Below are 13,680 nucleotides of genomic sequence, written 5' to 3'. Positions count from 1 at the left end.
GACCGCTCCGTTAGAGTTAGGATCAACATAGGGCGGTGGAGCAGGTGCTGCCGCTATTCTGAGCTGATGTCGATTTTCATCTGTAATCGCGGGAGGAGGTGGCAAGTGAATCTCACTCCTAGGTCCTTGAGGATTTCTGTGCGCTGCCTGAGCATTTGCATGTCCTGCCCATCTTAACATTGCCTGGAAATTTCGGCAATCCTTTTGCAAGTGTCCTGACTGTCTTTTTCCATTGCTGTCGAGAAAGAAGTGCATCTGACACGGCCCGTTCATCATCTCCTCGGGGGACACAAAAGGTCTCTGGAACCTTGGCCCGGTATTTTGCCTATTGTTTCGGGAGTCATCTCTATTGTCGCCTCGCTGTTCGTTGCTCCTCTGGTAATCATCTCTGTTGTTTCCTCCAGTGTTTGCTCGAAAGCCAGCCGAAATTTTCCCGGAGCATCATAACTCGAGTACTGCTGAGGAAATCGTCGCCTACTTTGATAATTTCGGCCGCGGTCCTCCTCTCGGTGACCTATGCCGTTTGTTGTGAAAGGCATCTTCTCCATCCGCCCATCTGTTTGCTATCTCCATTAATGCGGATGCTCGTCTTTGGATTGGTCCCGCCCAAGTCCTCGACAAAATCTCCTCGCCGGATTCCTGCGACAAACGCGTCTATTGCCCTCTCGTCAGATATATTCTCTGCCGAGTTTTTAATGATGTTCCATCTTTGGATATATTTTCTCATTGGTTCGTCTGGCTTTTGTCGACACGACCTCAATTCCTCTAGCGATGCAGGTTTTTGCAGGTGGAGCGAAAGTTTTTGACGAAAACGTCCTCAAAACTGTCCCAGCTGTCGATGGATCCTGGAGGAAGTTTCTTTATCCAGGATCGCGCGGCTCCACTCAGGTGTATCTGAACACTTTGCATAGCTGTTGCTCTGGTCCCCCCTGTGAGCTTCACCGATTCTAGGTAATCGACTAGCCAATCCTCTGGATCTTGCAGGCCGTCGAATTTCTTGAAACTATCGGGCAACTTGAATCCCGAAGGGACTCGAGTTTTTCGGACTCTCCTTGTAAAGCATGGTAGACCGCACATGTCCTCGTCGTTTATTTTTGGGGAATGCCGATGTTCTCTTCTATTTTGCCATGCTCTGTCCACCCTTGCTTGTGCTACTGTGTCTCTTTCTCCACTTGTTCCTTCAGGAGCTGCTGCTGCTGCCGCAGGTCGTGGACTATTTTGCCTTGCTGTTCCTTCGGGAGGTGTTGGTGCAAACGCCGTCCCCATGGCTCCAACTCCTGCCATTGCCATATTGTACAGTGCTTCCCTTGGATCTCCTGGAGGTGGCCTTGATGCGAGGATAAAGGCCTGTGTCGCCATATACCCAGCTTCTGGTGTCTTCGGGATGATGTTTCCTCTCGTGTCTATCGACATAAAAGACATGTCGAGGTTTTGAACCAAGTACTCTCTTTCTCCTTCAGGTATGTTTTGCAGCCTTGATCTTGCTCGTTCCGAGCTTCTCTGTGGCTATCTCCCGAAGTTCCGGATTGTCGACTTAACTCTCGCTCTTCGCTCGCTGAAGCGGAGGTTACCTCCTTTCTTCTATTTAAAGCAGTGCTGTCTGTTTTTCCAATTCCCTTGCGGCTCGTGCGAGCCTATATTGATATGCTTGCAACTCGCTGGCGTGGCTGTTGTAGCCATTGGTTCCGAGCCATCCATAGCTCTTGCGGCTCTATCCCATGCTGCTCGCGGGAGTTGAACTCTATCGCGAGGCTCAGGTCCAACGTATTTATCGCCTAGACCTTGTCGTAGATTAGAGGGATCGACGTATGGATTTCCCAGATCGTCAAAAGCCTCAGATGTTTCCTCCTGATCACGACTTGGCTCTCCGATGGCATAAATCTGATGGTATTTTGTATTTAGATCTGTGCTATGTTTGGTGACACCATCATAAAGATTGGCGAAGACCTTGCCCATCGTAGTGGATTTGTCGATGAAATCGAAGTCGTCGACGCTGCTCGAGTCATCGCTTATATAGGAGTCCACGGATGACTCGAAGGACATGTCGCTGAAGATCTTGGCGAGCTTTTCGCTTGCCTTGGTGCTGATGAAGCGTGGCGATGAAGTCTCTTCTTCGCCTGACTCGATTGACGATGTTGAGTTCGAAAAATCGGAGTCGACTGCCGACAATCCCGATGAGATCGGAATTTCGAGACGATACGCTCCCTCTTTCCCGACGCGAAAGTGGAATCTTCCGAACGTCATCTCCATAGGCTCCTCCAGATACGCATATGCATCCAAACGGGAGGGCGGGTGAGGAACAAAATCAACGAGACCAGTTTCGATCCGTTTACCTCTGTCCATGATGTTGCTTGCTACCGATGAAGTCGATGATCTTGAACGTGCCATCGAGATCAGCTCCTTGTCGCCTCTAGATCCCACAGACGGCGCCAATTGACAAGGGATTAACTTGTCAATGCCTACGGATTATAGACTAGGGTTTAGTTAGATGTAGAGGGCAAGTAGATCTCGAAGGTTTCAGCTCGAAAAGTACTCGACGAATATAAAACTAGGGTTGTGTTGACGATGAAATTCGATCCTCTCTTTGTCCCTCGACTCCCCCTTATATAGGAGGCGGAGCCGAGGGATTCTTAATACACACGTTTACAGAGTCCGGGAGGGTTTCCAACCCATCCCGCAAGATTACAAACGGTGACTCCTATTACAACTCTAGCTTTCCTTAATAATATCTTGGGCTTCCGAATCTTCTTATTCTTCGGGTGATGGGCCTTCAGTAAACCCCGGGTACCTTCTTCGGCAGGCCCATTGGGTATGCCTATGTCAGGGGGTAGGTGGGAAGGAGTAGAGGATGGCATTCGTGAGGTGATGGCAGGAGGGTGGTACCATCAATCCGCTGTGCCCACCTACTACCCTCCCCATGCCGCCGCCGCCTGCTCCTCGCCTTGCGTGGCCACATGTCGGGGATTTGGGGGGCGAGAGGAGTCCGAGAGAGACAAGGGTTAGGGTGGATGGGGATGAGACGAATCTTTCTTTTTATTGTGTCAGAGAGTTTCACGGTGATGATAAGCGAGAAATTCCACCGATTTGGAGGAACGAGTTTATTCTGTATCAAAGGGGTATGTATTGGTTCCATTCCTTCCCCACTACTAAACATAAGGAATGAGTGCTAGGTGAGAAATGGTTCCATTCCGTTCAAATTTATTTCCGATGCAAACACACCCTAAATCGACAACAAACATGACACGGGACAATAGGATGATGCCGTAGGACAATAGAAGCTTCCACACCACTTTCTTGGTTACTAGACTAGATAATTGGGTGTGGGTATATACATGGTAATTGAACTATGGATAGTGTGTCCGTATCTGCATTGTGATCGAAATCCAATGCCACTTTATTAGGGCATGTGCAATGGCTGATAAGACCGTCTTGTCTTAACCCTGCCACGTAATCTAGATATAACAAGAAACATGATGTACACTTGATTATTTTTTTAGTCTTATCTTTAATAACCAAGCATTCTGAATATGTGGTGAGAGAAATTATGCTTAGCAATCATCTCTTAACTAAGAGAAGACAACGACTTTTTTAACTTTCTCTTTCATCCACCTCAGCATTTATCTTACGTGTCACGGCAAGATATCACCATTGTACATGCTCTTATTGGTTGCAAAAGATCTAGATATTATTATCCACATTTTTTTGGACGTGGATACCTACTTGCTATATTGGCGTTTCCCAGTAAGAATGCATGTTATTTATGATTATCCACACTCAGCTTCCACCCCTATATAGGCCAATCACCGTAATTTCTTTCAGAAGTACTAGGAATCAAAGAATGACTCGGATGATTCCACTTCTAGGGTGATATATTTAAACTTGACTCCAAATTCGAGAAACATAAAGACGAATTCTTTGTTAATACTCCCTCCGTCTCAGTTTAGTAGTCTTTCCCGTATCCCTAGGTCGTCAATTTGATCTATATAATTTAAATTATATAATGCAAAAATTATACGAAAAGTGCTTTTAGCACACGAGCTCCAGTGCTCTCGCTCAGTTAAAAAAATTGAAAAATATTTTTACAAGTTATAAAAAATCATGAAAATAATTCTGTAGATTACCAATGATACATCCCACAATCATGGAAAATCCCAATCCGAAATTCTTTTTATTTTGACCTGGAAAAAAATGACAAATTCTGATATGTTTTGGAGATTTGAACATGACTACTCAGATCTATAATTTTTTTCATTTTTTTGTAGCTCAAAATATTAAGTATTTGAAATTGATTTTTTGCCCGTTCGTGGGATACATCATTGACTATGTGTGGATTTTTTTCCAGAATTTTTTACAACTCAAAACTATTTTTTTTTTTAAAGAGATCACTGGTGCCCATGTGCACCAAATCTCTGTCCAAAAATTATATTATTAGAAAATAGAACATCTAAACTTTTTAATAATATAATTTTTTATAACATATAATTAATGCTAACTTGATCAAATTTGAGATCTAGGGGTACGCGCAGGCCTAATAAACTGTGAAAGAGGGAGTAGTGAAAATGAGACCTATTTACAACCTAATTTGGATTTCATACTTTCTCAAGTTGTGGATTTAAATTGAACCTACGATTGTGGAGCTTCTTTGTCTATCTATGCTAGGAATCTTAGTTTCCATGGTTTTGCTATCTTTTCTTTCTCATGATTCAGGTTCTTTTGGGGCCATTTAATTAACAATCTGGGGTTGACCAGGCATGGAGGTTTTGCCATGTTCTGATTGATTTAGGCGTCGTGCTTCCAATTAATTTTAAAATTGTATGTCTGCAAAATTTACTTAAACATAGGGGCAAACTGTTATAATATGAACTAAAATTGGGATTTATGAAATTTGCGATGCGATATCGCGGTGAATCCAACAAGAACATGAATCTGTCATTGCCTCCAAATGGTAGAAGCCGCATCAGCTCAAATCTCAGCGGGAGCACTTATCAATCGCGCTTCTAGCAGATGCGTGTCAATCGGATGAAGTACTTGCCCCTGTGCCTCTCGCCGCGAAGCTCCGTCCTCCTCCCTTCTCCATCACATTGCGAAAAGAGCTCCACTGATCCGACACTCTAGAGGTCCGTGGACTGCTAAATGGGGGCGGAAGGAAGGCGCCATCACCACGAGATGGGAGTTGAGGTCATGTGTGGACGGAGGAATTGAGGCGGCGAGGACTTGTGAAGGAGAGTGTGACCCGGGAGTGAAGGAGAGCGACACTTTTTGTTGGGATATCAACATGAAGAAAGAGATGCGATAGAGGGAATGGGTAAAATGAAAAACAAATCGATAACTTATGTAGGAGGTAAATTATTTTGGAAAACCGCTGAGCCGAGAAGATCAATTAAATTGGTCCAGAGGGAGCAATTAAATTTAATTAATTCCTTAAGCAATGTTACTAGTAATTCATGCGTGTGTTCATACGTGTAAGCTTATATATTTTTTAGCTGGGTTAATTTTATACTTTGAGTAATACACCGTACTATATTAACCGGTAAATTCTCCATTATACACGGCTAGTTTACATATCCACACGCCCATTTCGGGGAAAAGGGATAAGCCAAATCAAAAAAGAACACAAGGAAAACAGGGGAGACGGTCACCTCCGCTCCGCCGCGACGAAAAGCCAAACAAACCAACCCAAGCAAAGCAAAGCAAAGGGGGGATCTTCCATTTCCGGGGTCTCCGCCTCCGCCTCCGCCTCCGCCGCTCCGCGTGCGCCGTCGGCTTCCCCTTTCCAGGGCTCCGCCGCCGGTCATGGAGCCGGCGGGAGGCTCCGCTGATCGCCGGGGTGCCGGGTCCGGCGCCTCCGCCGGTCCCGCGGCTTCCGGCTTCCGCCGGTACGGCCTCAATTTCTCCGCCTCCAGCCTGCTCCAGGCTCCGCTCGCCGCGCTCCTCGAGTACTCAGGCGTCGTGCCCGCCGGGCCCGGCCCACAGACGCCGCAGCAGGCGCTCCCTTCCTCCTCCTCCTCGTCCGAGTCGGACGGCTTACTTTCCGCTGCCGCGGCCGGGGACGGCGAGGTCTCGATTCGGATCCAGGGCGACCCGGACGCGCCGCCCGCCACGGCGGCAGGGGCCCCGCCGCAGGACTCGATTGAGGCCACCGCCGCCTCCGACGTTGACCCGGCCTCCGTGGCGGGAAGGGGAGCCGCTGCCGACGCGGAGGCAAACGGCGGCGGCAGCGGCAGTGGCGGAGCGGCGGGGAATGGGGCCGGGGACCGCGCGTACCAGCGGTACGACGTGCACCACGTCGCTCGGTGGATCGAGCAGATACTACCGTTCTCGTTGCTCCTGCTCGTCGTCTTCATACGCCAGCATCTCCAAGGTTTGATACACATTTCCCTGCCCTCATCCAAGATGCCTTCTTTGCAGGATTCTCCTGCTATACGTCTTAACGTTGTGCCGTTTATGAGCTGTTGTTTAACCTTCCTAAGATTGCTAAACAAAATGGAGGGCATTTTAGAGCAAGTCCACAACAACATACTTGGGTGTGCTAATGATTGTAATGATAACTTTGATACGCTCTATTGCGGATGTTAAACAAAAGACAATATGTTTCTCTAGGAGCACAGTACCTAGTCCTGATGGTCAATGCTTGCAGTATAGCCGTGTTATGATGCATTTCCATTTGTCATAGCATCTATTTGGCTTTCCGTTGTGGGGTCATTATAGTTGGGAACACAACAGGGTTTGATTCAGCATTTAGTGACATGAATCCAATGTGGAATATGTTTATAGTCGGGTCTTGGGAGTTAGCTTCCGTTACTTACCTTTAATGGACTGGCTCAAAGCAGGGCTCCTCTATTAGGTGAGAGCCACACCTTATCTTTCTCAATGCGGTATTCCAACCAGTTTTCTATGCTTGTAAATAAATGCATTTTCTTCCTACCTTAATCGACAACTCGAAAGGAACATATTAACATCTACCTAACTAGAACTTTCTTGTAAATGTGTTTATATTCTCATGGTTTTGCAGTTATACTAAAGATGGATACTTTTTTTTTTTCCCATAGTCTCTTAGCATTTAACCTGTCTGCCAGGGGAGGCTGTGCAAACCAGCTTATAGGCTGTGAGTTTTGGACCAACCTTCTTTTCCATGCAATAAGAGATCTGCATCTGGATGCTCTGTATTAGTAATAGTGGTGTTATTAGCATATACCTGTAGAAAAAGCTCTTTATTTGGTCAATTTTATGTATATCTTATCCTTATAATTTATGGGCATGCATATCCCTTTTCTGTTAGAGAAGTTATAACAAGTCATACTGAGTTTCATTTGAATTTCCTCCTTCAGTTATATATACCTGTTACTTTTTGGGCAATGCTACGTCAGAAGATTTTGCATGCACAATAATGTAAGGATTGATCTGCAGGTTTCTTTGTCACGATTTGGATTGCTGCTGTAATGTTCAAGTCAAATGATATATTGAAGAAGCAAACAGCTTTGAAGGTTTGGTGCTATATTTCCAATTTTGCATAGCCTACTGAGTCAACCTTTCCTTTCTGCCATCCTCATGAGTTTCAATGGACTCACGATGACTGTGTGAAACAAAGAGATGTTTCATTGGTGATTTGTATTAATAACTTCATCAACATAAAAGCATAGTCAAACAATCAATATCTTGAGGCCATAATTGATGAAGCACTTTTAGTTATAGTGGCCTTCGTTTTATCCCTTATTATCCAGTTTGGATAGTACTGTAGGAAATGAAGATTTCAATGCAGCTGACCCTGAGTTAAATTTCTACTGTTAGCATTAGGTCATCTAATAGCATGTGGCTCAGACAGTGCCATGTTTTTTGTGGATAAACAAGTTGGAAATCCGTTTGTTAGATCATGAAAGCATTTCCCGTGGCCAACATATTGATATTAAGTCACATATTTTCCCTCTTTTACAGGGTGAGAGAAAAGTTGCTATGCTGGTTGGAATCACCGTAATTTTCGTGATCCATGTGTTTGGCATATATTGGTGGTATAGGAATGATGATCTTCTTAGACCTCTGTTCATGCTTCCTCCAAAAGATATACCACCATTCTGGCATGCAATTTTTATCATCATGGTCAATGGTATTGTTACTGCCTGAAAAAGTTCTCAAATGTCTTCTCACAGTACTGTAGTGTGCAGTAGCTGAACGTTGTCCAAGTTACATAGATTTGCCTTTATGTGCTGTTGGTTATTCTGTTCATACTGCCCTATTTGAATCATTTTATACATTTCTTATTTGTATTAAATAATTTCATTTTGGAACTGCCAATTGACTAATTTAGCTTGTTAATTTGACTGGTTGCTAGTGCAGTATAATTGGAGTTAGCCTTGTTCTTTCCTCTCATTAGCTAGATTTTTGGAACTTTACATGCTCCTTTATTGCCTTCATTCCATTGAGTTTGTCTACTTCTCTCAATGGGTATTCTCCTTCAGAGCAATTATAAAAAGTTCCAATGAAATACATGGAAGAAAATAAGTATGTTGGAAAACATATGTCAATATTTATCTGCATCAGAAATCTAGGAATACTAGAAATATGACATGAACTTAATTGTGCTCAGCTCGGAGTTTGAGACTACTGCACTTATACTGGTAACTCATATGTTTAGCCAAAAACAATTCTTCATAACTGTGCTACATGATCATCTTCTAAGTAGAAAAATGTATTTTATTTAGCACAATTTTTTTGATCTGTCTATAGGTTAGCATAGTTGGTACCATGGTAATATGTTATGTCACATCGACATTTATAAATAATAATTACCTGCAGATACAATGGTCCGCCAGGCAGCAATGACCGTCAAGTGCATGCTACTTATGTACTACAAGAATAGTAGAGGTCGTAACTACCGTAGGCAGGTGATGATCTCTTCTATATTATTGTACATACAATTTTTTATACTCCCTCCTTTTCAAAGCTTAGGGCGTAAAAGTTTTGTCGTTTTTTCCACAAAGCTTAAGGTGCATGCGCAAAACTATCACTAACCTTCCTATATTACCCCTCGCTCTCCTTCCCCGTCGTCCTCAAAAAACATGGAGGAGTTAATCGTAGCATCGACCTCGCAATCGTTCTCAACGTCTGGAATCGGCCTGTGCCATGGCCATGGCTGTGGTTCCGGACGTGCGCGCGGAGGAGGTCGGCTGTGCTTGCACCATTCGCACCTCCTGCAGCGCCTAGTCCTCTGGACTGGCCCTGGAACACGCCGTCGAAGGAGGGCGCGTTCGTGTCGCCCTGGAACCCACCGTGCATCTTGAAGGAGGGCAAGCTCTACCGCCGCTCGCGTATCCATGGAACCGGCGTCCAGGCTCGTACTCACTGTCGTGCAACATGAAGGTGGGCGCACCCTTGGTGCCGCTCGCATCGCCATGGAGCCCAAGGGAGCTGCGTCCCCGTCCGGAGGCACTGCACTCGCCAACGAACCAATCGGCATGACCGCGACCTCGGCCGCTCGACTCGCCGTGCACCATGAAGGAGGACACTCTCCCGGTGCCTCCCCGTGCCACCATGTGTCTCATCGGAGGCCGGTGAGGCCAAAAGTGCCTCGTCCTTGGCCGTTCCCCTCGTCCTTGTCCAATAATCCATGGCATGCATGGAGTTCTGGGACAGGAGCCGTCACAGCAACTGCGCGAGAAACGAGGAGCCCAAAAATTTACGCCTTAACCTTTGAAACGGAGGGAGTAGTGATGTTCTTGTAATCATGTTTATAACACCATGTCCATAACTACGGTAGGCATCCGCAAAGCTAAACTGTAGGCATGAAATTCTCTTCTTTTTCCAAACTGGACGATTGGTTGTTCTAAGAACAACCTGTCTCTGTCCATAATAGTGGTTTTTTTTGGTCAAAATTTAAACCAAATTAGTGTGTGCAGCTGCTGAATGCTTCATGCATTCTCACAATAGCAGATAGCTTTCAGCATTCACGCACCTAGGTACAATGGTACGGTTTTATCACAATAGTCTCTACGGTATGCCGCTTACTGAATAATGTTGAAACATCATTTGCCAGAATTTTGCTGTTGGCTTCATCTGCTTTGTGTTCTAGGGTAACATGTATGCCAGAACTTCCATGTTTAGAACAACTCGCTATGAGGGATTCACTCTGGTAATAATTAACGTGCAACATTGGTGTTCGAATAATTTTGTTTTTGGTTCTATGAATGAGCCATATCTCGAAAGCCAACTAGCTCCTTACTTCCCAGTTCCTACTTTAAGTTCTCTCCGTTAGTAGATGCCGGCAACTCCATTTGATCCTTTGTTAAACGTCGACTGGATTGTACCTGTTTTTAAGATTTTCCTATTCTTATTTTCTTAGGGACAAATGCTAACGCTTGTGGAGTACCTTCTGCTTCTGTATCGAGCTTTATTGCCAACACCTGTTTGGTACCGGTTCTTTCTGAACAAGGAATATGGAAGTCTGTTCTCATCTTTAACCACTGGTCTTTACCTGACATTCAAGTTGACTTCCGTAGTTGAGAAGGTACTATTGTTTATTGCATTTCACGTGCAAACTCATGGGCCAGTAACATAAAATGTTGTCTTTCACATGTCGACCATCTTCTTATTTTTGGCCATATTTCCTCCAGGTTCAGTCATTCTTATCTGCAGTGAAGGCATTGTCGCGTAAAGATGTGCATTATGGGTCTTATGCAACATCAGAACAGGTGAAAGATCATTTGCTGTCAAGTGTCTGAACAAAAATGCTGTATGCTGTGTATAACCCCGACAACTCTTCATGTTCAACTGCTTAATAAAGTCCCTCAAAGTATTAAATCCCCGAGAACTCAGCCACTGTCAAGTTCGCATATTCAATAATTGCCATTGCAAAAATAAATAATGAAAAATGCCACTGCCTGACTGCCAATAGTTGGCTACTTTGATAAATGGCACCAAGACAGTGGCAGATGTCGAATTATCCCTTTTTTGCAGTGGAAATATTCGTAAGTCGTTTCTTTCAGTGGCATTTTCGAATACGCTAAGTTGGCAGATATATTGAATTAACCCAAAGTGTTAAACCCTTTCTTGTTGCATGTTGTTTTTAGCTGTCTCTTATGTAGAGTCAAAACTCTTGCTAACATGAGTCTTGGTGTTACTTAACTCTGGTTGTTTTTTCTTATGGCAGCACAAAACACCGAGGAAGCTCGTAATTTTGTGTTGCTATTATTATCTAGTCATTTCATCACATTATTATTATTTAATTATTTACCTTCTAGTGAGTTCTCAGTTATCCATGATGTGCATAATATTAAACAACAAATAGGTCCTTTGTTTTGCCATTTTAGTTGGGAGCTATGAATTTTCCTATTGCTAACGTGCTGGTGTGTTGGTGGAACTATCTGCAGGCAGTCGCTGCTGGTGATATGTGTGCCATCTGCCAGGAGAAGATGCATGTTCCTGTTCTCCTTCGCTGTAAACATATTTTCTGTGAGGATTGTGTCTCTGAATGGTAACACCTTTTGCTTATGTGTTCCTTCATTGTGCATTATTTGGTCATTTGAGTCTGTCTAGTTTGATGTGCAATTCATTCTTAAATGTTCTTTACGTCTGGATATGCAATGTGTTCTTGATTGATCGCTGCGCTTGAATGAATTTGCAAGACGATGGTTAACCACTTTGGAACTTCAGTATGACCAGAGGTTTAAGAGTTCATATGAACCAGACCTCTTCGTGACGCTGCACAAAATACATTTCTGTTATGAGAGTTTTAGTAATTAGCAGGAGCGAAATGAGATTTAATTGTCTTTTTTGGTATTGAAGTGTTAAAGTGTTGAGTTTACGCCTTAATCTTTACCTGTATTCTATCTGGAAATTTTAACTAATGATGGCTTTATCCTATTCTGTTCTAGGTTTGAGCGAGAACGGACTTGCCCCTTGTGTAGAGCACTGGTAAAGCCTGCTGACATTCGGTCATTTGGCGATGGTTCTACAAGTCTGTTTTTCCAGTTGTTTTAGACTCCAAAATGGAAAACCCTAACTAACAACCCATCACAAGCAATTGGTTATAAAGAGTCCAAGTAGAAGTCCTTCGTTCTTTATCATGCACACCATCTTCTCCATATGTACCAAGGATTATGTGAGAATGTTCCTGAAAATCATCCGACTGCAACCATTCTGTTCATCCATATGTTCAAGCGATAGTTAAGAGAGCTGTTTAGTTGTGACATGCAGAAGTTCACAAAAGGAATGAGTTACTGGTCAAGAGTATTGCTGGAGGGATCTACTTCTGCGGACCCTCCCTGAAGCGCTTGACCACATTCTGCTATTGGCTTGCTCGATGTAAAATTGGTAATTCTTTTAAAGAAGTGATGTGTCCTTGTATAATTGGAGCCTGCAAGTTTTGCTTGCCAGCAGGAATTATGTTCGGGAAAGTGATAGGAATGTAACATGTAAAGCTGTGATACATCAAAATGTTGAAAACCATATAAATTGTACTCATTACAAACAGTAAATATTACAAAGACCACAATGTTGACACATATCTTATGTTTTACCCCATTTTCCTTTGTTGCTGGTCTACTCTGGTTTTGTGGTTGCTAGTAATCCAAGTGTGCTACTATTTGTTTTATATTCTCCCACTCCGCTCTTCATGCACAAATTACCTGAAAAAAAAGTTATGCATGAGAGGTTGAACGAGTTTGAGTTTGTTCTTTTTTTGATGGAGATGAAAACCCAAACTGAAATATCATTTAAGTACGAGTGTCTGAGTAAAAAAAAACGTTCTTTAGCATTTCTTATGTCCATATTTTGATATTACATCATATGTTGATAGATTTTGATGAGTTTTTGTTTGAGGACCATGTGTGTTTCTCTTATTAATTCGTCTCTCGGTGAATATGTGCTCCTTTCATTGTTGTATCTACTATTCTTCTGTAATATAAGCCATCCTCCATTACAAAAAAAATCTTTTGACATTTCAACTTATAAAATACTCCTAATAACAAAAATTTGCAAACATTTATTCAACTTACGACTACCAAACAACGCATAAAACTTTGAAGCCCATCAACACCAAAAAGAAAAAAAAAAGTGTGCTACTCGTGTACAACGACATGAAGTGTTGGTTGTACTTTCCCCTTTATTCACTGTCATTTTTACTCTGTGACTATGTGAGTATAGTTACCCCATTTGTTGGTTGCATCGAATATTTTTATGTAATCTATGGGCATGTACAGTGATGATATTTTAGCAATGCTAATGTTGGATAAACGCTGATGTTGGGGTTTATTCCTCCACATGAATGAGAAAGTGGAAAAAAAGATTTAATATCTCTCACCATAGTTTTAGGATGTTTGGTTAGCAAAGATAAGACAAAAAGATTACGTATTGTATAACATGTTCTATTATCATATCTGAATTACATGAAAGAAAGGTTAAGATAACATGAGTCTTATCAATCATTGCACATGCCTAAGCTGATTTACCTCGCGGAGGATGTTAGCTGTTGGAGTCTAGAAGAAAACTACCACGCTGGCATCACTCACAATGTTTACCAGACTCTCGGTATAAACATCACCAATATGAATGTGTGATATTGCAGCTCAAATAAAATTGCACTAACAAAATCCGCGCAGGCAGTTGCTCAACTTACGAAGAGTTAAACTACCAAACAATGTGTAAAAAAACCCTGAACTAATAATAAAAAAAGAGCATTGCATTGGTCGT

General features: G+C 43.1%; 1 protein-coding gene across 1 annotated transcript; it reads left to right on the top strand.

Annotated features, from left to right (window-relative positions):
* Positions 1 to 5,793: 5,793 nt before the first annotated feature.
* On the top strand, positions 5,794 to 12,494 carry LOC124647372 (RING finger and transmembrane domain-containing protein 2-like). The gene is made up of 8 exons (XM_047187329.1): positions 5,794 to 6,361; positions 7,408 to 7,484; positions 7,933 to 8,101; positions 8,791 to 8,879; positions 10,334 to 10,498; positions 10,605 to 10,682; positions 11,361 to 11,464; positions 11,865 to 12,494. Exons 1-8 carry the CDS (start codon positions 5,794 to 5,796, stop codon positions 11,968 to 11,970), a joined length of 1,356 nt encoding a protein of 451 aa, XP_047043285.1. The 3' UTR covers positions 11,971 to 12,494.
* The last annotated feature ends 1,186 nt before the right edge of the window (positions 12,495 to 13,680 follow it).

Source organism: Lolium rigidum, chromosome 4 (genome assembly GCF_022539505.1).
Source record: "Lolium rigidum isolate FL_2022 chromosome 4, APGP_CSIRO_Lrig_0.1, whole genome shotgun sequence".
Lineage (NCBI taxonomy): Eukaryota > Viridiplantae > Streptophyta > Magnoliopsida > Poales > Poaceae > Lolium > Lolium rigidum.
This window is presented reverse-complemented; position numbering and strand designations above follow the sequence as displayed.